The 25,134-nt window shown below is 47.8% G+C and overlaps 1 protein-coding gene across 1 annotated transcript in view; it reads right to left on the bottom strand.

Annotated features, from left to right (window-relative positions):
• Window positions 1-22,546, bottom strand: part of LOC123491070 (progesterone-induced-blocking factor 1-like) — a 29,710-nt gene extending 7,164 nt beyond the window's left edge. The window contains exons 1-2 of the mRNA XM_045220958.1: window positions 21,929-22,546; window positions 18,565-18,649 (exon numbers count right to left, since the gene is read on the bottom strand). Coding sequence (XP_045076893.1) covers window positions 18,565-18,603 — 39 coding nt within the window. The 5' untranslated portion in view covers window positions 18,604-18,649; window positions 21,929-22,546. The remainder of the gene's footprint in view (window positions 1-18,564; window positions 18,650-21,928) is intronic.
• Between the last annotated feature and the right edge of the window lie 2,588 nt (window positions 22,547-25,134).

Below are 25,134 nucleotides of genomic sequence, written 5' to 3'. Positions count from 1 at the left end.
GGTGGCTAGTAGCTAGTTGGTTACAGAGCAGTGTGGTAGCTAGTAGCTAGTTGGTTACAGAGCAGTGTGGTGGCTAGTAGCTAGCTGGTTACAGAGCAGTGTGGTAGCTAGTAGCTAGTTGGTTACAGAGCAGTGTGGTGGCTAGTAGCTAGTTGGTTACAGAGCAGTGTGGTGGCTAGTAGCTAGCTGGTTACAGAGCAGTGTTGTGGCTAGTAGCTAGTTGGTTACAGAGCAGTGTGGTGGCTAGTTGGTTACAGAGCAGTGTAGTGGCTAGTAGCTAGTTGGTTACAGAGCAGTGTGGTGGCTAGTAGCTAGTTGGTTACAGAGCAGTGTGGTAGCTAGTAGCTAGTTGGTTACAGAGCAGTGTGGTGGCTAGTAGCTAGTTGGTTACAGAGCAGTGTGGTGGCTAGTAGCTAGTTGGTAACAGAGCTTGATTACTTGGTAACTTGATAACTTGGTAACTTGATGCCAGTGGGCTAGTAGCTAGTTGGTTACAGAGCAGTGTGGTAGCTAGTAGCTAGTTGGTTACAGAGCAGTGTGGTAGCTAGTAGATAGTTGGTTACAGAGCAGTGTGGTGGCTAGTAGCTAGTTGGTTACAGAGCAGTGTGGTAGCTAGTTGGTTACAGAGCAGTGTGGTAGCTAGTAGCTAGTTGGTTACAGAGCAGTGTGGTAGCTAGTAGCTAGTTGGTTACAGAGCAGTGTGGTAGCTAGTAGCTAGTTGGTTACAGAGCAGTGTGGTGGCTAGTAGCTAGTTGGTTACAGAGCAGTGTGGTAGCTAGTAGCTAGTTGGTTACAGAGCAGTGTTGTGGCTAGTAGCTAGTTGGTTACAGAGCAGTGTGGTAGCTAGTAGCTAGTTGGTTACAGAGCAGTGTGGTGGCTAGTAGCTAGCTGGTTACAGAGCAGTGTTGTGGCTAGTAGCTAGTTGGTTACAGAGCAGTGTGGTGGCTAGTAGCTAGTTGGTTACAGAGCAGTGTGGTGGCTAGTAGCTAGTTGGTTACAGAGCAGTGTGGTAGCTAGTAGCTAGTTGGTTACAGAGCAGTGTGGTAGCTAGTAGCTAGTTGGTTACAGAGCAGTGTGGTAGCTAGTTGGTTACAGAGCAGTGTGGTGGCTAGTAGCTAGTTGGTTACAGAGCAGTGTTGTGGCTAGTAGCTAGCTGGTTACAGAGCAGTGTGGTAGCTAGTAGCTAGTTGGTTACAGAGCAGTGTGGTGGCTAGTAGCTAGTTGGCTACAGAGCAGTGTGGTGGCTAGTAGCTAGTTGGTTACAGAGCAGTGTGGTGGCTAGTAGCTAGTTGGCTACAGAGCAGTGTGGTGGCTAGTAGCTAGTTGGTTACAGAGCAGTGTGGTGGCTATTAGCTAGTTGGTTACAGAGCAGTGTGGTAGCTAGTAGCTAGTTGGTTACAGAGCAGTGTGGTAGCTAGTAGCTAGTTGGTTACAGAGCAGTGTGGTGGCTAGTAGCTAGTTGGTTACAGAGCAGTGGGGTGGCTAGTAGCTAGTTGGTTACAGAGCAGTGTGGTGGCTAGTAGCTAGCTGGTTACAGAGCAGTGTGGTGGCTAGTAGCTAGTTGGTTACAGAACAGTGTGGTAGCTAGTAGCTAGCTGGTTACAGAGCAGTGTGGTGGATAGTTGGTTACAGAGCAGTGTGGTAGCTAGTAGCTAGTTGGTTACAGAGCAGTGTGGTGGCTAGTAGCTAGTTGGTAACAGAGCAGTGTGGTGGCTAGTAGCTAGTTGGTTACAGAGCAGTGTGGTGGCTAGTTGGTTACAGAGCAGTGTGGTGGCTAGTAGCTAGTTGGTTACAGAGCAGTGTGGTGGCTAGTAGCTAGTTGGTTACAGAGCAGTGTGGTGGCTAGTAGCTAGTTGGTTACAGAGCAGTGTGGTGGCTAGTAGCTAGTTGGTTACAGAGCAGTGTGGTGGCTAGTAGCTAGTTGGTTACAGAGCAGTGTGGTGGCTAGTAGCTAGTTGGTTACAGAGCAGTGTGGTAGCTAGTAGCTAGCTGGTTACAGAGCAGTGTGGTGGCTAGTAGCTAGTTGGTTACAGAGCAGTGTGGTAGCTAGTAGCTAGTTGGTTACAGAGCAGTGTGGTGGCTATTAGCTAGCTGGTTACAGAGCAGTGTGGTGGCTATTAGCTAGTTGGTTACAGAGCAGTGTGGTGGCTATTAGCTAGTTGGTTACAGAGCAGTGTGGTAGCTAGTAGATAGTTGGTTACAGAGCAGTGTGGTGGCTAGTAGCTAGTTGGTTACAGAGCAGTGTGGTGGCTAGTAGCTAGTTGGTTACAGAGCAGTGTGGTGGCTAGTAGCTAGTTGGTTACAGAGCAGTGTGGTGGCTAGTAGCTAGTTGGTTACAGAGCAGTGTTGTGGCTAGTAGCTAGCTGGTTACAGAGCAGTGTGGTGGCTAGTAGCTAGTTGGTTACAGAGCAGTGTGGTGGCTATTAGCTAGCTGGTTACAGAGCCGTCAGGACCGTTGGGGCTCTGGGCCGTATCAGCCCTCTATTTCTCACCATGTGGACACATGCCCTGGCATTTCAAACAGCCAGGCCTGCTCCTCTGGCATTTCAAACAGCCAGGCCTGCTCCTCTCTAATATGGCAGATCTAATATGAGGAGCAGCTGTCTGCCAGGGCTGAGGGGTGCATACTTGATGCCAGTGGGCCAGTAGTAGAATGCTGTGGTTGTAAATAGCTAGCAGACCATTTCTTCAATCGAATCTGTTACGAACTCTGGTCTGCTCTACTATGGAAGGATAAGATTTGATATGAGAGGAGTGTCTTGTCAGCCTGTCTTATGAGGCATCTTGATCCAGACAAAGCAATCTGTGCCATTTAGATAAATTAGCGGACGTTTCAATGTTTTATTGATTCAATTCAGGAGAGCAATTACAATTCACGTTCACTTCATAAACTGACTCAGAATTGACCCTACGATCAATTGATTGATTTTTAAAGATCAATATAAATGTGATAAAAACCCACCCACCACAGTGATGAGGATACTGTCCGTCATTCGTCAGTAGGCTATACACTGACTGTCCAAACATTACAGACACCTGCTCTTTCCATGACATAGACGTCCGTCATTCGTCAGTAGGCTATACACTGACTGTCCAAACATTACAGACACCTGCTCTTTCCATGACATAGACTGACCAGGTGAATCCAGGTGAGAGCTATGATCCCTTATTGATGCCACTTGTTAAAATCCACTTCAAATCAGTATTGATGAAGGGGAGGAGACAGGTTAACGCGAAGTCTTGAGACAATTGTAACATGGGATTGTGTAAGCGTGTGAATCCCTGTGGAATGCTTTTTCGACACCTTGTAGAGTTCCAATGCTTCCCAAAATTGTGTCAAGTTGGCTGGATGTCCTTTGGGTGATGGACCATTTTTGATCCACACGGGAAACCCAGCAGCGTTGCAGTTCTTCACTCAAACTACTACCATACCCCGTTCAAAAAAGGCACTTCAATCTTTTGTCTTTTCCATTCACCCTCTGAATGGCACACTTAACGCAATCCACGTTACAATTGTCTCAAAGCTTAAAAATCATTCGTTAACCCCTCTCCTCCCTTTCACCTACACTGATTGAAGTGGATTTAACAACTGGCATAAATAAGGGATCGTAGCTCTCACCTGGATTCACCAGGTCAGTCTATGTCACAGAATGAGCAAATGTGTTCTTAATGTTTTGTACAGTCAGTGCATAGCCTACTGTAGCAGGTCACTGATGAATGATGTACGTAGGGGGGGGCAACTCAGTATTAGAAAGGTGTTCCCTAATGTTAGCCATACTCAGTGCATAGCCTACTGTAGCTGGTGACTGATATTAGAAAGGTGTTCCCTAATGTTAGCCATACTCAGTGCATAGCCTACTGTAGCTGGTGACTGGTATTAGAAAGGTGCTCCTAATGTTAGCCATACTCAGTGCATAGCCTACTGTAGCTGGTGACTGATATTAGAAAGGTGTTCCCTAATGTTAGCCATACTCAGTGCATAGCCTACTGTAGCTGGTGACTGATATTAGAAAGGTGTTCCCTAATGTTAGCCATACTCAGTGCATAGCCTACTGTAGCTGGTGACTGATATTAGAAAGGTGCTCCTAATGTTAGCCATACTCAGTGCATAGCCTACTGTAGCTGGTGACTGATATTAGAAAGGTGCTCCTAATGTTAGCCATACTCAGTGCATAGCCTACTGTAGCTGGTGACTGATATTAGAAAGGTGCTCCTAATGTTAGCCATACTCAGTGCATAGCCTACTGTAGCTGGTGACTGATATTAGAAAGGTGTTCCCTAATGTTAGCCATACTCAGTGCATAGCCTACTGTAGCTGGTGACTGATATTAGAAAGGTGTTCCTAATGTTAGCCATACTCAGTGCATAGCCTACTGTAGCTGGTGACTGATATTAGAAAGGTGCTCCTAATGTTAGCCATACTCAGTGCATAGCCTACTGTAGCTGGTGACTGATATTAGAAAGGTGCTCCCTAATGTTAGCCATACTCAGTGCATAGCCTACTGTAGCTGGTGACTGATATTAGAAAGGTGTTCCCTAATGTTAGCCATACTCAGTGCATAGCCTACTGTAGCTGGTGACTGATATTAGAAAGGTGCTCCTAATGTTAGCCATACTCAGTGCATAGCCTACTGTAGCTGGTGACTGGTATTAGAAAGGTGCTCCCTAATGTTAGCCATACTCAGTGCATAGCCTACTGTAGCTGGTGACTGATATTAGAAAGGTGTTCCTAATGTTAGCCATACTCAGTGCATAGCCTACTGTAGCTGGTGACTGGTATTAGAAAGGTGCTCCCTAATGTTAGCCATACTCAGTGCATAGCCTACTGTAGCTGGTGACTGATATTAGAAAGGTGTTCCTAATGTTAGCCATACTCAGTGCATAGCCTACTGTAGCTGGTGACTGGTATTAGAAAGGTGCTCCCTAATGTTAGCCATACTCAGTGCATAGCCTACTGTAGCTGGTGACTGTTAGCCATACTCAGTGCATAGCCTACTGTAGCTGGTGACTGTTAGCCATACTCAGTGCATAGCCTACTGTAGCTGGTGACTGGTATTAGAAAGGTGTTCCCTAATGTTAGCCATACTCAGTGCATAGCCTACTGTAGCTGGTGACTGATATTAGAAAGGTGCTCCTAATGTTAGCCATACTCAGTGCATAGCCTACGGTAGCTGGTGACTGTTAGCCATACTCAGTGCATAGCCTACTGTAGCTGGTGACTGATATTAGAAAGGTGGTCCCTAATGTTAGCCATACTCAGTGCATAGCCTACGGTAGCTGGTGACTGTTAGCCATACTCAGTGCATAGCCTACTGTAGCTGGTGACTGATATTAGAAAGGTGTTCCCTAGTGTTAGCCATACTCAGTGCATAGCCTACTGTAGCTGGTGACTGGTATTAGAAAGGTGTTCCTAATGTTAGCCATACTCAGTGCATAGCCTACTGTAGCTGGTGACTGGTATTAGAAAGGTGTTCCCTAATGTTAGCCATACTCAGTGCATAGCCTACTGTAGCTGGTGACTGATATTAGAAAGGTGCTCCCTAATGTTAGCCATACTCAGTGCATAGCCTACTGTAGCTGGTGACTGATATTAGAAAGGTGTTCCCTAATGTTAGCCATACTCAGTGCATAGCCTACTGTAGCTGGTGACTGGTATTAGAAAGGTGTTCCCTAATGTTAGCCATATTCAGTGCATAGCCTACTGTAGCTGGTGACTGTTAGCCATACCCAGTGCATAGCCTACTGTAGCTGGTGACTGATATTAGAAAGGTGCTCCTAATGTTAGCCATATTCAGTGCATAGCCTACTGTAGCTGGTGACTGATATTAGAAAGGTGCTCCTAATGTTAGCCATACTCAGTGCATAGCCTACTGTAGCTGGTGACTGATATTAGAAAGGTGCTCCTAATGTTAGCCATATTCAGTGCATAGCCTACTGTAGCTGGTGACTGATATTAGAAAGGTGCTCCCTAATGTTAGCCATACTCAGTGCATAGCCTACTGTAGCTGGTGACTGGTATTAGAAAGGTGCTCCTAATGTTAGCCATACTCAGTGCATAGCCTACTGTAGCTGGTGACTGGTATTAGAAAGGTGCTCCTAATGTTAGCCATACTCAGTGCATAGCCTACTGTAGCTGGTGACTGATATTAGAAAGGTGTTCCCTAATGTTAGCCATACTCAGTGCATAGCCTACTGTAGCTGGTGACTGATATTAGAAAGGTGCTCCTAATGTTAGCCATATTCAGTGCATAGCCTACTGTAGCTGGTGACTGATATTAGAAAGGTGCTCCTAATGTTAGCCATACTCAGTGCATAGCCTACTGTAGCTGGTGACTGATATTAGAAAGGTGCTCCTAATGTTAGCCATACTCAGTGCATAGCCTACTGTAGCTGGTGACTGATATTAGAAAGGTGTTCCCTAATGTTAGCCATACTCAGTGCATAGCCTACTGTAGCTGGTGACTGATATTAGAAAGGTGCTCCTAATGTTAGCCATACTCAGTGCATAGCCTACTGTAGCTGGTGACTGATATTAGAAAGGTGTTCCCTAATGTTAGCCATACTCAGTGCATAGCCTACTGTAGCTGGTGACTGTTAGCCATACTCAGTGCATAGCCTACTGTAGCTGGTGACTGATATTAGAAAGGTGGTCCTAATGTTAGCCATACTCAGTGCATAGCCTACTGTAGCTGGTGACTGGTATTAGAAAGGTGTTCCCTAATGTTAGCCATACTCAGTGCATAGCCTACTGTAGCTGGTGACTGATATTAGAAAGGTGTTCCCTAATGTTAGCCATACTCAGTGCATAGCCTACTGTAGCTGGTGACTGGTATTAGAAAGGTGTTCCCTAATGTTAGCCATACTCAGTGCATAGCCTACTGTAGCTGGTGACTGTTAGCCATACTCAGTGCATAGCCTACTGTAGCTGGTGACTGGTATTAGAAAGGTGTTCCCTAATGTTAGCCATACTCAGTGCATAGCCTACTGTAGCTGGTGACTGATATTAGAAAGGTGCTCCTAATGTTAGCCATACTCAGTGCATAGCCTACTGTAGCTGGTGACTGTTAGCCATACTCAGTGCATAGCCTACTGTAGCTGGTGACTGATATTAGAAAGGTGCTCCTAATGTTAGCCATACTCAGTGCATAGCCTACTGTAGCTGGTGACTGATATTAGAAAGGTGTTCCCTAATGTTAGCCATACTCAGTGCATAGCCTACTGTAGCTGGTGACTGTTAGCCATACTCAGTGCATAGCCTACTGTAGCTGGTGACTGATATTAGAAAGGTGTTCCCTAATGTTAGCCATACTCAGTGCATAGCCTACTGTAGCTGGTGACTGGTATTAGAAAGGTGTTCCCTAATGTTAGCCATACTCAGTGCATAGCCTACTGTAGCTGGTGACTGTTAGCCATACTCAGTGCATAGCCTACTGTAGCTGGTGACTGTTAGCCATACTCAGTGCATAGCCTACTGTAGCTGGTGACTGTTAGCCATACTCAGTGCATAGCCTACTGTAGCTGGTGACTGATATTAGAAAGGTGTTCCCTAATGTTAGCCATACTCAGTGCATAGCCTACTGTAGCTGGTGACTGATATTAGAAAGGTGGTCCTAATGTTAGCCATACTCAGTGCATAGCCTACTGTAGCTGGTGACTGATATTAGAAAGGTGCTCCTAATGTTAGCCATACTCAGTGCATAGCCTACTGTAGCTGGTGACTGTTAGCCATACTCAGTGCATAGCCTACTGTAGCTGGTGACTGTTAGCCATACTCAGTGCATAGCCTACTGTAGCTGGTGACTGGTATTAGAAAGGTGTTCCCTAATGTTAGCCATACTCAGTGCATAGCCTACTGTAGCTGGTGACTGATATTAGAAAGGTGCTCCTAATGTTAGCCATACTCAGTGCATAGCCTACTGTAGCTGGTGACTGTTAGCCATACTCAGTACATAGCCTACTGTAGCTGGTGACTGTTAGCCATACTCAGTGCATAGCCTACTGTAGCTGGTGACTGATATTAGAAAGGTGTTCCCTTATGTTAGCCATACTCAGTGCATAGCCTACTGTAGCTGGTGACTGATATTAGAAAGGTGTTCCCTAATGTTAGCCATACTCAGTGCATAGCCTACTGTAGCTGGTGACTGATATTAGAAAGGTGTTCCCTAATGTTAGCCATACTCAGTGCATAGCCTACTGTAGCTGGTGACTGATATTAGAAAGGTGTTCCCTAATGTTAGCCATACTCAGTGCATAGCCTACTGTAGCTGGTGACTGATATTAGAAAGGTGCTCCCTAATGTTAGCCATACTCAGTGCATAGCCTACTGTAGCTGGTGACTGGTATTAGAAAGGTGTTCCCTAATGTTAGCCATACTCAGTGCATAGCCTACTGTAGCTGGTGACTGTTAGCCATACTCAGTGCATAGCCTACTGTAGCTGGTGACTGTTAGCCATACTCAGTGCATAGCCTACTGTAGCTGGTGACTGGTATTAGAAAGGTGTTCCCTAATGTTAGCCATACTCAGTGCATAGCCTACTGTAGCTGGTGACTGATATTAGAAAGGTGTTCCCTAATGTTAGCCATACTCAGTGCATAGCCTACTGTAGCTGGTGACTGGTATTAGAAAGGTGTTCCCTAATGTTAGCCATATTCAGTGCATAGCCTACTGTAGCTGGTGACTGTTAGCCATACTCAGTGCATAGCCTACTGTAGCTGGTGACTGGTATTAGAAAGGTGCTCCCTAATGTTAGCCATACTCAGTGCATAGCCTACTGTAGCTGGTGACTGATATTAGAAAGGTGTTCCCTAATGTTAGCCATACTCAGTGCATAGCCTACTGTAGCTGGTGACTGATATTAGAAAGGTGTTCCCTAATGTTAGCCATACTCAGTGCATAGCCTACTGTAGCTGGTGACTGTTAGCCATACTCAGTGCATAGCCTACTGTAGCTGGTGACTGATATTAGAAAGGTGTTCCCTAATGTTAGCCATACTCAGTGCATAGCCTACTGTAGCTGGTGACTGTTAGCCATACTCAGTGCATAGCCTACTGTAGCTGGTGACTGGTATTAGAAAGGTGTTCCCTAGTGTTAGCCATACTCAGTGCATAGCCTACTGTAGCTGGTGACTGATATTAGAAAGGTGTTCCCTAATGTTAGCCATACTCAGTGCATAGCCTACTGTAGCTGGTGACTGGTATTAGAAAGGTGTTCCCTAATGTTAGCCATACTCAGTGCATAGCCTACTGTAGCTGGTGACTGTTAGCCATACTCAGTGCATAGCCTACTGTAGCTGGTGACTGATATTAGAAAGGTGCTCCCTAATGTTAGCCATACTCAGTGCATAGCCTACTGTAGCTGGTGACTGTTAGCCATACTCAGTGCATAGCCTACTGTAGCTGGTGACTGATATTAGAAAGGTGCTCCCTAATGTTAGCCATACTCAGTGCATAGCCTACTGTAGCTGGTGACTGTTAGCCATACTCAGTGCATAGCCTACTGTAGCTGGTGACTGGTATTAGAAAGGTGCTCCTAATGTTAGCCATACTCAGTGCATAGCCTACTGTAGCTGGTGACTGGTATTAGAAAGGTGTTCCCTAATGTTAGCCATACTCAGTGCATAGCCTACTGTAGCTGGTGACTGATATTAGAAAGGTGCTCCTAATGTTAGCCATACTCAGTGCATAGCCTACTGTAGCTGGTGACTGGTATTAGAAAGGTGCTCCTAATGTTAGCCATACTCAGTGCATAGCCTACTGTAGCTGGTGACTGATATTAGAAAGGTGTTCCTAATGTTAGCCATACTCAGTGCATAGCCTACTGTAGCTGGTGACTGATATTAGAAAGGTGTTCCCTAATGTTAGCCATACTCAGTGCATAGCCTACTGTAGCTGGTGACTGGTAGCCATACTCAGTGCATAGCCTACTGTAGCTGGTGACTGGTAGCCATACTCAGTGCATAGCCTACTGTAGCTGGTGACTGATATTAGAAAGGTGTTCCCTAATGTTAGCCATACTCAGTGCATAGCCTACTGTAGCTGGTGACTGATATTAGAAAGGTGTTCCCTAGTGTTAGCCATACTCAGTGCATAGCCTACTGTAGCTGGTGACTGATATTAGAAAGGTGTTCCTAATGTTAGCCATACTCAGTGCATAGCCTACTGTAGCTGGTGACTGATATTAGAAAGGTGCTCCTAATGTTAGCCATACTCAGTGCATAGCCTACTGTAGCTGGTGACTGATATTAGAAAGGTGCTCCTAATGTTAGCCATACTCAGTGCATAGCCTACTGTAGCTGGTGACTGATATTAGAAAGGTGCTCCTAATGTTAGCCATACTCAGTGCATAGCCTACTGTAGCTGGTGACTGATATTAGAAAGGTGTTCCCTAATGTTAGCCATACTCAGTGCATAGCCTACTGTAGCTGGTGACTGATATTAGAAAGGTGCTCCCTAATGTTAGCCATACTCAGTGCATAGCCTACTGTAGCTGGTGACTGTTAGCCATACTCAGTGCATAGCCTACTGTAGCTGGTGACTGGTATTAGAAAGGTGCTCCTAATGTTAGCCATACTCAGTGCATAGCCTACTGTAGCTGGTGACTGGTATTAGAAAGGTGCTCCTAATGTTAGCCATACTCAGTGCATAGCCTACTGTAGCTGGTGACTGATATTAGAAAGGTGTTCCTAATGTTAGCCATACTCAGTGCATAGCCTACTGTAGCTGGTGACTGATATTAGAAAGGTGTTCCCTAATGTTAGCCATACTCAGTGCATAGCCTACTGTAGCTGGTGACTGGTATTAGAAAGGTGTTCCCTAATGTTAGCCATACTCAGTGCATAGCCTACTGTAGCTGGTGACTGTTAGCTATACTCAGTGCATAGCCTACTGTAGCTGGTGACTGTTAGCCATACTCAGTGCATAGCCTACTGTAGCTGGTGACTGTTAGCCATACTCAGTGCATAGCCTACTGTAGCTGGTGACTGTTAGCCATACTCAGTGCATAGCCTACTGTAGCTGGTGACTGTTAGCCATACTCAGTGCATAGCCTACTGTAGCTGGTGACTGTTAGCCATACTCAGTGCATAGCCTACTGTAGCTGGTGACTGTTAGCCATACTCAGTGCATAGTGGGAGGAACACCTTATCCTGACCCTGGGAACCACGACACATGAAGGAACCAGTTTGTCCTGTTCAATAATAATACTGACATGCACTCACTGACTGTAAGTCGGCAGGTAGCTTAGTGGGTAAGAGCGCTGTGCCAGTAACCGAAAGGTCGCTGGTTCTAATCCCCGAGCCGACAAGGCACTTAACCCTAATTGCTCCTGTAAGTCGCTCTGGATAAGAGCGTCTGCTAAATGACAAAAACAAAAAAAATGACAAAAATGCCTTTATTACTGAGATTCTTCAAAACAAGCCTCTCTCTCTGTACTCTACAGTAAGTTAAGTCATGGTGGAAACATGCAGCGGACCATTACACGTCATCATCATTACCCCTATTAAAGAAAGAACACTTTGGGTGGGTTTGCTCAGGCAGCCCAATCTGTTGCCCAATTATTGGCAAAAGAGCTGATCTGGTTGTTCAAAAGACCAATTAGTGGAGAAAGATCAGAATTGGGCTGCCTGTGTAAACGCAGCCTGAGAGACATATTTGTCATTATAATGCATACAATACATTTTGTCTGACCAATTAATATTCATGTTTAAATTCAGACATTGTTGAGAAGGACCTACAGTCACACCGTTGAGAAGGACCTACAGTCACATCGTTGAGAAGAACCTACAGTCACATCGTTGAGAAGGACCTACAGTCACATCGTTGAGAAGGACCTACAGTCACATCGTTGAGAAGGACCTACAGTCACACCGTTGAGAAGGACCTACAGTCACACCGTTGAGAAGGACCTACAGTCACACCGTTGAGAAGGACCTACAGTCACATCGTTGAGAAGCACCTACAGTCACATCGTTGAGAAGGACCTACAGTCACATCGTTGAGAAGGACCTACAGTCACATCGTTGAGAAGGACCTACAGTCACATCGTTGAGAAGGACCTACAGTCACACCGTTGAGAAGAACCTAGAGTCACATCGTTGAGAAGGACCTACAGTCACACCGTTGAGAAGAACCTACAGTCACACCGTTGAGAAGGACCTACAGTCACATCGTTGAGAAGAACCTACAGTCACATCGTTGAGAAAGACCTACAGTCACACCGTTGAGAAGGACCTACAGTCACACCGTTGAGAAGGACCTACAGTCACACCGTTGAGAAGGACCTACAGTCACATCGTTGAGAAGGACCTACAGTCACACCGTTGAGAAGGACCTACAGTCACATCGTTGAGAAGGACCTACAGTCACATCGTTGAGAAGGACCTACAGTCACACCGTTGAGAAGGACCTACAGTCACATCGTTGAGAAGGACCTACAGTCACATCGTTGAGAAGGACCTACAGTCACATCGTTGAGAAGGACCTACAGTCACACCGTTGAGAAGGACCTACAGTCACATCGTTGAGAAGAACCTACAGTCACATCGTTGAGAAAGACCTACAGTCACACCGTTGAGAAGGACCTACAGTCACACCGTTGAGAAGGACCTACAGTCACATCGTTGAGAAGGACCTACAGTCACATCGTTGAGAAGGACCTACAGTCACACCGTTGAGAAGGACCTACAGTCACACCGTTGAGAAGGACCTACAGTCACACCGTTGAGAAGGACCTACAGTCACACCGTTGAGAAGGACCTACAGTCACATCGTTGAGAAGGACCTACAGTCACATCGTTGAGAAGGACCTACAGTCACACCGTTGAGAAGGACCTACAGTCACATCGTTGAGAAGGACCTACAGTCAAAGTTATATAGAACTGAATGACCTGATGATGTAAATGACGGTTAATACACCTTTCACATAGGATTCACGGTGTGTTGCCTGTAAAAACAATTGGGCAATGTTGATATGATCCCCTTTAAACGGCCCCATTTTTACCTCTCTTGTCAGCATTCCTCTTCTATATAGCCATTGCAAGGAGCAAGAGACATTCAACTCTGACCCTGTTGTTGTGATCGTTGTCATGGTAACCCGATATGACAGCAGCAAGTTCTAAATTCCTCAGACAGAATGCACAGCTTTCAGTTCTTCACATTCACAACATTAAGTTGGCAGCTCGCCATACTTGTAAATCATTTGTAAATAATTACCTTGTAATGTGTTAATTTTCCTGTTATGATGACTAAAAGAGATGGCTACAGTTCAACTCAAAACGTTGTCAGATTTGTTTTTTTTTGGATCCCCATTAGCTGTTGAAGAAGCAGCAGCTAGTCTTCCTGGGGTTCACACAAAACATAGAACATGACAACACACTAATGGACAGGAACAGCAACACCAATTTGAATGAGTGGATCCATCAATCCATCAATGGAGCTGGACAAGCTAGCAACGAACCCCCATCAATGGCTGGATAGCCAGCAGGTTGTCTAGCTAACGAGCTAGCAACGAACCCCATCAATGGCTGGATAGCCAGCAGGTTGTCTAGCTAACAAGCTAGCAACGAACCCCATCAATGGCTGGATAGCCAGCAGGTTGTCTAGCTAACAAGCTAGCAACGAACCCCATCAATGGCTGGATAGCCAGCAGGTTGTCTAGCTAACAAGCTAGCAACGAACCCCATCAATGGCTGGCTAGCCAGCTGGTTGTCTAGCTAACAAGCTAGCAACAAAGCCCATCAATGGCTGGATAGCCAGCAGGTTGTCTAGCTAACAAGCTAGCAACGAAGCCCATCAATGGCTGGATAGCCAGCTGGTTATCTAGCTAACAAGCTAGCAACGAACCCCATCAATAGTTGGATAGCCAGCAGGTTGTCTAGCTAACAAGCTAGCAACGAACCCCATCAATGGCTGGATAGCCAGCTGGTTGTCTAGCTAACAAGCTAGCAACGAACCCCATCAATGGCTGGATAGCCAGCAGGTTGTCTAGCTAACAAGCTAGCAACGAACCCCATCAATGGCTGGATAGCCAGCAGGTTGTCTAGCTAACAAGCTAGCAACGAACCCCATCAATGGCTGGATAGCCAGCTGGTTATCTAGCTAACAAGCTAGCAACGAACCCCATCAATAGTTGGATAGCCAGCTGGTTATCTAGCTAACAAGCTAGCAACGAACCCCATCAATGGCTGGCTAGCCAGCTGGTTATCTAGCTAATAAGCTAGCAACGAACCCCATCAATGGCTGGCTAGCCAGCTGGTTGTCTAGCTAACAAGCTAGCAACGAACCGCATCAATGGCTGGCTAGCCAGCAGGTTGTCTAGCTAACAAGCTAGCAACGAACCCCATCAATGGCTGGCTAGCCAGCTGGTTATCTAGCTAATAAGCTAGCAACGAACCCCATCAATGGCTGACTAGCCAGCTGGTTATCTAGCTAACAAGCTAGCAACAAACCCCATCAATGGCTGGCTAGCCAGCTGGTTGTCTAGCTAACAAGCTAGCAACGAACCGCATCAATGGCTGGCTAGCCAGCAGGTTGTCTAGCTAACAAGCTAGCAACGAACGCATCAATGGCTGGCTAGCCAGCAGGTTGTCTAGCTAACAAGCTAGCAACGAACCGCATCAATGGCTGGCTAGCCAGCAGGTTGTCTAGCTAACAAGCTAGCAACGAACCAGCTGGCTATCCAGCCATTGATGGGGTTCGTTGCTAGCTTATTAGCTAGATAACCAGCTGGCTATCCAGCCATTGATGGGGTTCGTTGCTAGCTTGTTAGCTAGACAACCAGCTGGCTATCCAGCCATTGATGGGGTTCATTGCTAGCTTGTTAGCCAGATAACCAGCTGGCTATCCAGCTAACAAGGGGACGTTTATACTGACGGTTTGGCGGGACCTCTAAATACATTACTGATAACCTTGGTTGGCGGAAATAAAAGTATAGGCTTAGTTACCGGCAATACCTTTCAGATTTAAAGAAAAGTGGGCAAAAGGTTGGCGGCATGGTAAAGTTGGCAGCTTTTCGTCTTGGTTTGAAAGGGGTTTTAGAGAAGACATCATATAATGTGTCTGAGGGCGTTGGGACACCGTGTTCCTATTAAAGGTTCATGCACTTCTAGTAAAGGTTGCTGAGAAGACTTCAGGCCAACCAACTGAACCACCTGAATAGGCTTCAGGCCAACCAACTGGACCACCTGAGTAGGCTTCAGGCCAACCACCTGAATAGGCTTCAGGCCAACCAACTGGACCACCTGAATAGGCTTCAGGCCAACCAACTGAACCACCTGAGTAGGCTTCAGGCCAACCAACTGGACCACCTGAATAGGCTTCAGGCCAACCACCTGAACCACCTGAATAGGCTTCAGGCCAACCAACTGAACCACCTGAATAGGCTTCAGGCCAACCAACTGAACCACCTGAATAGGCTTCAGGCCAACCAACTGAACCACCTGAATAGGCTTCAGGCCAACCAACTGAACCACCTGAATAGGCTTCAGGCCAACCAACTGGACCACCTGAATAGGCTTCAGGCCAACCAACTGGACCACCTGAGTAGGCTTCAGGCCAACCAACTGAACCACCTGAATAGGCTTCAGGCCAACCAACTGAACCACCTGAATAGGCTTCAGGCCAACCAACTGGACCACCTGAATAGGCTTCAGGCCAACCAACTGGACCACCTGAATAGGCTTCAGGCCAACCAACTGGACCACCTGAATAGGCTTCAGGCCAACCAACTGAACCACCTGAATAGGCTTCAGGCCAACCAACTGGACCACCTGAATAGGCTTCAGGCCAACCAACTGAGTAGGCTTCAGGCCAACCAACTGAACCACCTGAATAGGCTTCAGGCCAACCAACTGAACCACCTGAATAGGCTTCAGGCCAACCAACTGAACCACCTGAGTAGGCTTCAGGCCAACCAACTGGACCACCTGAATAGGCTTCAGGCCAACCAACTGAACAGGCTTCAGGCCAACCAACTGAACAGGCTTCAGGCCAACCAACTGAACCACCTGAATAGGCTTCAGGCCAACCAACTGAACCACCTGAATAGGCTTCAGGCCAACCACCTGAACCACCTGAGTAGGCTTCAGGCCAACCAACTGAACCACCTGAGTAGGCTTCAGGCCAACCAACTGGACCACCTGAATAGGCTTCAGGCCAACCAACTGAACCACCTGAATAGGCTTCAGGCCAACCAACTGAACCACCTGAGTAGGCTTCAGGCCAACCAACTGGACCACCTGAATAGGCTTCAGGCCAACCAACTGAGTAGGCTTCAGGCCAACCAACTGAACCACCTGAATAGGCTTCAGGCCAACCAACTGAACCACCTGAATAGGCTTCAGGCCAACCAACTGGACCACCTGAATAGGCTTCAGGCCAACCAACTGAACCACCTGAATAGGCTTCAGGCCAACCAACTGGACCACCTGAATAGGCTTCAGGCCAACCAACTGAACCACCTGAATAGGCTTCAGGCCAACCAACTGAACAGGCTTCAGGCCAACCAACTGAACCACCTGAATAGGCTTCAGGCCAACCAACTGAACCACCTGAGTAGGCTTCAGGCCAACCAACTGAACAGGCTTCAGGCCAACCAACTGAACCACCTGAATAGGCTTCAGGCCAACCAACTGAACAGGCTTCAGGCCAACCAACTGAACCACCTGAATAGGCTTCAGGCCAACCAACTGAACCACCTGAATAGGCTTCAGGCCAACCAACTGAACAGGCTTCAGGCCAACCAACTGAACATGCTTCAGGCCAACCAACTGAACCACCTGAATAGGCTTCAGGCCAACCAACTGAACCACCTGAATAGGCTTCAGGCCAACCAACTGAACCACCTGAATAGGCTTCAGGCCAACCAACTGAACCACCTGAATAGGCTTCAGGCCAACCAACTGAACCACCTGAATAGGCTTCAGGCCAACCAACTGAACCACCTGAATAGGCTTCAGGCCAACCAACTGAGTAGGCTTCAGGCCAACCAACTGAACCACCTGAATAGGCTTCAGGCCAACCAACTGAACCACCTGAATAGGCTTCAGGCCAACCAACTGAACCACCTGAATAGGCTTCAGGCCAACCAACTGAACCACCTGAATAGGCTTCAGGCCAACCAACTGAACCACCTGAATAGGCTTCAGGCCAACCAACTGAACCACCTGAATAGGCTTCAGGCCAACCAACTGAACCACCTGAATAGGCTTCAGGCCAACCAACTGAACCACCTGAATAGGCTTCAGGCCAACCAACTGAACCACCTGAATAGGCTTCAGGCCAACCAACTGAACCACCTGAATAGGCTTCAGGCCAACCAACTGAACCACCTGAATAGGCTTCAGGCCAACCAACTGAACCACCTGAATAGGCTTCAGGCCAACCAACTGAACCACCTGAGTAGGCTTCAGGCCAACCGACTGAACCACCTGAGTAGGCTTCAGGCCAACCGACTGGACCACCTGAATAGGCTTCAGGCCAACCGACTGAACCACCTGAATAGGCTTCAGGCCAACCAACTGAACCACCTGAATAGGCTTCAGGCCAACCAACTGAACCACCTGAATAGGCTTCAGGCCAACCAACTGAACCACCTGAATAGGCTTCAGGCCAACCAACTGAACCACCTGAGTAGGCTTCAGGCCAACCAACTGAACCACCTGAGTAGGCTTCAGGCCAACTGACTGGACCACCTGAATAGGCTTCAGGCCAACCGACTGAACCACCTGAATAGGCTTCAGGCCAACCAACTGAACCACCTGAATAGGCTTCAGGCCAACCAACTGAACCACCTGAATAGGCTTCAGGCCAACCAACTGAACCACCTGAATAGGCTTCAGGCCAACCAACTGAACCACCTGAATAGGCTTCAGGCCAACCAACTGAACCACCTGAATAGGCTTCAGGCCAACCAACTGAACCACCTGAATAGGCTTCAGGCCAACCAACTGAACCACCTGAATAGGCTTCAGGCCAACCAACTGGACCACCTGAATAGGCTTCAGGCCAACCAACTGAACCACCTGAATAGGCTTCAGGCCAACCAACTGGACCACCTGAGTAGGCTTCAGGCCAACCAACTGAACCACCTGAATAGGCTTCAGGCCAACCAACTGAACCACCTGAATAGGCTTCAGGCCAACCAACTGAACCACCTGAGTAGACTTCAGTTTGCACGAAAGGTGAAAAGGGTGACACAGTGACAGAGGGAGGCACACCTAGAGACCGGAAAAGCCAGTCTCCTCTCACCGGATCTCCCTTTCTCTCTCCGTCTCGCCCTCGTGCAGACGTGCAGACTATATAAAAAAACACACCTGTCATAAAAGTCACACACCTACTATCATTATACCTATATGACGTATCATCTACGTTCATTATGGATATATATGATGCAATATCACACATCGAGACACAGTGGCTTTATTCAATGAGAGTGTGGACTCTGGGCAATAGCTCTCCATGGTTGAGGAGTGTGTATGTATGTGAGTGAATGAGAGTGAGTGTATGTGTGTACCTCTCGGTGGTTGAGCAGGCGCTCCAGGTCAGAGGAGTGTGTGAGTGTGTGTGTACCTCTCGGTGGTTGAGCAGGCGCTCCAGGTCAGAGGCCATGTTGTTCTTCACCTGTTGGAGAGACGTCTTCTCTTTCCTCAGAGATCTGAACCGACAAGACAAAACAGATGGAAGCATTCACATAGACATAGAACCCAACTCTTTCATATCTGCCTTCCAAATGGCAGATAATACTTTTCATTACTTACTGACCAGCTCTACTTCAGCGGACTACCTCTGAGTGGTGCACTAATAGGGAACAGGGTGTCATAGGGCTCTGGTCTAAAGTAGTGCACTATATAGGGAATAGGGTGTCATAGGGCTCTGGTCTAAAGTAGTGTACTATATAGGGAATAGGGTGTCATAGGGCTCTGGTCTAAAGTAGTGCACTAATAGGGAACAGGGTGTAGTTTCACTAAATGGGACAGAACAACGACTCCCTCCATCCCCGTCAGAGCACAGGCCCTGTATAGTGCATCTCTAGGGGCCCTGGTCTAAAGTAGTGCACTATATAGGGAACAGGGTGTAATTTCACTAAATGGGACAGAACAACGACTCCCTCCATCCCCGTCAGAGCACAGGCGCCGCTGGAACATTCATATTACAACAGAGAACAGAAATCATCGATTACATCCAAACGTGCAACAGAGTGACATGACGTTATGCAAACTGGACAATTACAGTGTCCAATAAATCCATCTCTCTACGGGAAAACACTAAATAAATAAAAAAACAATTACTCAATAAATCAATCAAAACCCACAACAACCAGGTGCTTGTAAGAGAAATGGCACCCTATATAGTGCACTACTTTTGACCAGGACCCCTAGAGATGCACTAAACAGGGCTCTGGTCTAAAGTAGTGCACTATATAGGGAATAGGGTGTCATAGGGCTCTGGTTTAAAGTAGTGTACTATATAGGGAATAGGGTGCCATAGGGCTCTGGTCTAAAGTAGTGCACTATATAGGGAATAGGGTGTCATAGGGCTCTGGTCTAAAGTAGTGTACTATATAGGGAATAGGGTGCCATAGGGCTCTGGTCTAATGTAGTGCACTATATAGGGAATATGGTGTCATAGGGCTCTGGTCTAAAGTAGTGCACTATATAGGGAATAGGGTGTCATAGGGCTCTGGTCTAAAGTAGTGTACTATATAGGGAATAGGGTGTCATAGGGCTCTGGTCTAAAGTAGTGTACTATATAGGGAATAGGGTGTCATAGGGCTCTGGTCTAAAGTAGTGTACTATATAGGGAATAGGGTGTCATAGGGCTCTGGTCTAAAGTAGTGTACTATATAGGGAATAGGGTGTCATAGGGCTCTGGTCTAAAGTAGTGCACTATATAGGGAATAGGGTGCTCTGGTCTAAAGTAGTGCACTATATAGGGAATAGGGTGTCATAGGGCTCTGGTATAAAGTAGTGCACTATATAGGGAATAGGGTGTCATAGGGCTCTGGTCTAAAGTAGTGCACTATATAGGGAATAGGGTGTCATAGGGCTCTGGTCTAAAGTAGTGCACTATATAGGGAATAGGGTGTCATAGGGCTCTGGTCCCCCCCAGTCCTGAAGTGGGACTTATGGCAGCGCTGCAAGAGAAGACGTGTACTCACTGACTGCATAGAGAGATCAGAGACAGTGAGGAGAGAGAAGAGAGAAGGGATCGAGTATGGAGTGTGAGGAGTGTGTGAGAGATATACTGACAGTGACACAGAGTTACTGCAGTGGGGAGACAGGCAGCGTTTACAGAGATAGATGGGAAGATCTGGGAAGAGAGAAGGCCAGGACCTGGGAAGAGAGAAGGCCAGGACCTGGGAAGAGAGAAGGACAGGACCTGGGAAGAGAGAAGGCCAGGACCTGGGAAGAGAGAAGGACAGGACCTGGGAAGAGAGAAGGCCAGGACCTGGGAAGAGAGAAGGACAGGACCTGGGAAGAGAGAAGGACAGGACCTGGGAAGAGAGAAGGCCAGGACCTGGGAAGAGAGAAGGCCAGGACCTGGGAAGAGAGAAGGCCAGGACCTGGGAAGAGAGAAGGCCAGGACCTGGGAAGAGAGAAGGACAGGACCTGGGAAGAGAGAAGGACAGGACCTGGGAAGAGAGAAGGCCAGGACCTGGGAAGAGAGAAGGACAGTACTCCAGACTCACATTAAGCATCTCCAATCCAAAGTTAGATCTGGAATCGGCTTCCTATTTCGCAACAAAGCCTCCTTCACTCATGCTGCCAAACATGCCCTCGTAAAACTGACTATCCTACCGATCCTTGACTTTGGCGATGTCATTTACAAAATAGCCTCCAACACTCTACTCAGCAAATTGGATGTAGTCCAATTTGTGTGCCATCCGTTTTGTCACCAAAGCCCCATATACTACCCACCACTGTGACCTGTACGCTCTCGTTGGCTGGCCCTCACTACATATTCGTCGCCAAACCCACTGGCTCCAGGCCATCTATAAATCACTGCTAGGCAAATCCCCGCCTTATCTTAGCTCATTGGTCACAATAGCAACACCCACCCGTAGTCTGCGCTCCAGCAGGTATATCTCACTGGTCATTCCCAAAGCCAACACCTCCTTTGGCCACCATTCCTTCCAGTTCTCTGCTGCCAATGACTGGAACAAATTGCAAAAATCTCTGAAGCTGGAGACTCTTATCTCCCTCACTAACTTTAAGCATCAGTTGTCAGAGCACCTTACCGATCACTGCACCTGTACACAGCCCATCTGAAATTAGCCCACCCAACTACCTCATCCCTATATTGTTATTTATTTTGCTCTTTTGCACCCCAGTATCTCTATTTGCACATAATCTCTTGCACATCTATCATTCCAGTGTTAATACTATTGTAATTATTCTGCACTATAGCCTATTTATTGCCTTACCTCCATAACTTGCTACATTTGCACACACTGTATATATATTTTCTGTTGTATTTTTGACTTTGTTTTGTTTTACCCCATATGTAACTCTGTGTTGTTTTTATCACACTGCTTTGCTTTATCTTGGCCAGGTCGCAGTTGTAAATGAGAACTTGTTCTCAACTGGCTTCTTACCTGGTTAAATAAAGGTGAAATACAAAAAGGACCTGGGAAGAGAGAAGGACATGGGGGAGATGGAAAGGGGGGAGATGGACAGGGGGGAGATGGACAGGGGGGAGATGGAAAGGGGGGAGATGGACAGGGGGGAGATGGAAAGGGGGGAGATGGACAGGGGGAGATGGAAAGGGGGGAGATGGACAGGGGCGAGATGGACAGGGGGGAGATGGACAGGGGGGAGATGGACAGGGGGAGATGGACAGGGGGAGATGGACAGGGGGGAGATGGACGGGGGGAGATGGAAAGGGGGGAGATGGACAGGGGGGAGATGGAAAGGGGGGAGACAGTGGTTTGTACCTGGTGTCGTCCTCCAGCTGTGTGATGCGTTCTCTGAGGGACAGTATCTGTGTGTCTCTCTGTCTCACCGTGTCGATCAGGTAACTGTAGGGCTGCTGGGTCTGCTGAAGGAGATGGTTAGCTGCTTCCAGCTAGGAGACACACACACACACACACACACACACACACACACACACACACACACACACACACACACACGTTTAACCCGTTTGTTGATTCATGCAACAGTCACTGACTTGGCCTTTGATTGGGAGGGTCCTCTTAAAGAAACACACCTTTCAGGTGGAATATGTTTCCATGTTGGCAACCCTCCCAATATGATGTTGAACAGCGTGTGTGTGGAGATAGAGGTGACAGGAAGGAAGGTGTGGTTAGGATAGTGTGGGTGAGACAACACTACTTAGTTAGTTAGCCTGTACTACTGTGGGTTAGGAGCCTGTACTGCTGTGGGTTAGGAGCCTGTAGTACTGTGGGTTAGGAGCCTGTAGTACTGTGGGGTAGGAGCCTGTACTACTGTGGGTTAGGAGCCTGTAGTACTGTGGGGTAGGAGACTGTACTACTGTGGGTTAGGAGCCTGTACTACTGTGGGTTAGGAGCCTGTACTACTGTGGGTTAGGAGCCTGTACTGCTGTGGGTTAGGAGCCTGTACTGCTGTGGGTTAGGAGCCTGTACTGCTGTGGGTTAGGAGCCTGTACTACTGTGGGTTAGGAGCCTGTACTACTGTGGGTTAGGAGCCTGTACTACTGTGGGTTAGGAGCCTGTACTACTGTGGGTTAGGAGCCTGTACTACTGTGGGTTAGGAGCCTGTACTACTGTGGGTTAGGAGCCTGTACTGCTGTGGGTTAGGAGCCTGTACTACTGTGGGTTAGGAGCCTGTACTACTGTGGGTTAGGAGCCTGTACTACTGTGGGTTAGGAGCCTGTACTACTGTGGGTTAGGAGCCTGTACTACTGTGGGTTAGGAGCCTGTACTACTGTGGGTTAGGAGCCTGTACTACTGTGGGTTATGAGCCTGTACTGCTGTGGGTTAGGAGCCTGTACTACTGTGGGTTAGGAGCCTGTACTGCTGTGGGTTAGGAGCCTGTACTACTGTGGGTTATGAGCCTGTACTACTGTGGGTTAGGAGCCTGTACTACTGTGGGTTAGGAGCCTGTACTGCGGTGGGTTAGGAGCCTGTACTACTGTGGGTTAGGAGCCTGTACTACTGTGGGTTAGGAGCCTGTACTACTGTGGGTTAGGAGCCTGTAGTACTGTGGGTTAGGAGCCTGTACTACTGTGGGTTAGGAGCCTGTACTACTGTGGGTTAGGAGCCTGTACTACTGTGGGTTAGGAGCCTGTACTACTGTGGGTTAGGAGCCTGTACTACTGTGGGTTAGGACCCTGTACTACTGTGGATTAGGAGCCTGTACTACTGTGGGTTAGGAGCCTATACTACTGTGGGTTAGGAGCCTGTACTACTGTGGGTTAGGAGCCTGTACTACTGTGGGTTAGGAGCCTGTACTACTGTGGATTAGGAGCCTGTACTACTGTGGGTTAGGAGCCTGTACTACTGTGGGTTAGGAACCTGTACTACTGTGGGTTAGGAGCCTGTACTACTGTGGGTTAGGAGCCTGTACTACTGTGGGTTAGGAGCCTGTACTACTGTGGGTTAGGAGCCTGTACTACTGTGGGTTAGGAGCCTGTGTTACTGTGGGTTAGGAGCCTGTACTACTGTGGGTTAGGAATCTGTACTACTGTGGGTTAGGAGCCTGTACTACTGTGGGTTAGGAGCCCGTACTACTGTGGGTTAGGAGCCTGTACTACTGTGGGTTAGGAGCCTGTACTACTGTGGGTTAGGAGCCTGTACTACTGCACTGTGTGGGTTAGGAGCCTGTACTACTGTGGGTTAGGAGCCTGTACTACTGTGGGTTAGGAGCCTGTACTACTGTGGGTTAGGAGCCTGTACTACTGTGGGTTAGGAGCCTGTACTACTGTGGGTTAGGAGCCTGTACTACTGTGGGTTAGGAGCCTGTACTACTGTGGGTTAGGAGCCTGTACTACTGTGGGTTAGGAGCCTGTACTACTGCACTGTGTGGGTTAGGAGCCTGTACTACTGCACTGTGTGGGTTAGGAGCCTGTACTACTGTGGGTTAGGAGCCTGTACTGCTGTGGGTTAGGAGCCTGTACTACTGTGGGTTAGGAGCCTGTACTACTGTGGGTTAGGAGCCTGTACTACTGTGGGTTAGGAGCCTGTACTACTGTGGGTTAGGAGCCTGTACTACTGTGGGTTAGGAGCCTGTACTACTGTGGGTTAGGAGCCTATACTACTGTGGGTTAGGAGCCTGTACTACTGTGGGTTAGGAGCCTGTACTACTGTGGGTTAGGAGCCTGTACTACTGTGGGTTAGGAGCCTGTACTACTGTGGGTTAGGAGCCTGTACTACTGTGGGTTAGGAGCCTGTACTACTGTGGGTTAGGAGCCTGTACTACTGTGGGTTAGGAGCCTGTACTACTGTGGGTTAGGAGCCTATACTACTGTGGGTTAGGAGCCTGTACTACTGTGGGTTAGGAGCCTGTACTACTGTGGGTTAGGAGCCTGTACTACTGTGGGTTAGGAGCCTGTACTACTGTGGGTTAGGAGCCTGTACTACTGTGGGTTAGGAGCCTGTACTACTGTGGGTTAGGAGCCTGTACTACTGTGGGTTAGGAGCCTGTACTACTGCACTGTGTGGGTTAGGAGCCTGTACTACTGTGGGTTAGGAGCCTGTACTACTGTGGGTTAGGAGCCTGTACTACTGTGAGTTAGGAGCCTGTACTACTGTGGGTTAGGAGCCTGTACTACTGTGGGTTAGGAGCCTGTACTACTGTGGGTTAGGAGCCTGTACTACTGTGGGTTAGGAGCCTGTACTACTGTGGATTAGGAGCCTGTACTACTGTGGGTTAGGAGCCTGTACTACTGTGGGTTAGGAGCCTGTACTACTGTGGGTTAGGAGCCTGTACTACTGCACTGTGTGGGTTAGGAGCCTGTACTACTGTGGGTTAGGAGCCTGTACTGCTGTGGGTTAGGAGCCTGTACTACTGTGGGTTAGGAGCCTGTACTACTTTGGGTTAGGAGCCTGTACTACTGTGGGTTAGGAGCCTGTACTACTGTGGGTTAGGAGCCTGTACTACTGTGGGTTAGGAGCCTGTACTACTGTGGGTTAGGAGCCTGTACTGCGGTGGGTTGGAC

This window comes from Coregonus clupeaformis, chromosome 6 (genome assembly GCF_020615455.1).
Source record: "Coregonus clupeaformis isolate EN_2021a chromosome 6, ASM2061545v1, whole genome shotgun sequence".
In the NCBI taxonomy this organism is placed as follows: domain Eukaryota; kingdom Metazoa; phylum Chordata; class Actinopteri; order Salmoniformes; family Salmonidae; genus Coregonus; species Coregonus clupeaformis.
Note: the sequence above shows the minus strand (reverse complement) of the source record. Positions and strands in the feature narration are given on the sequence as shown.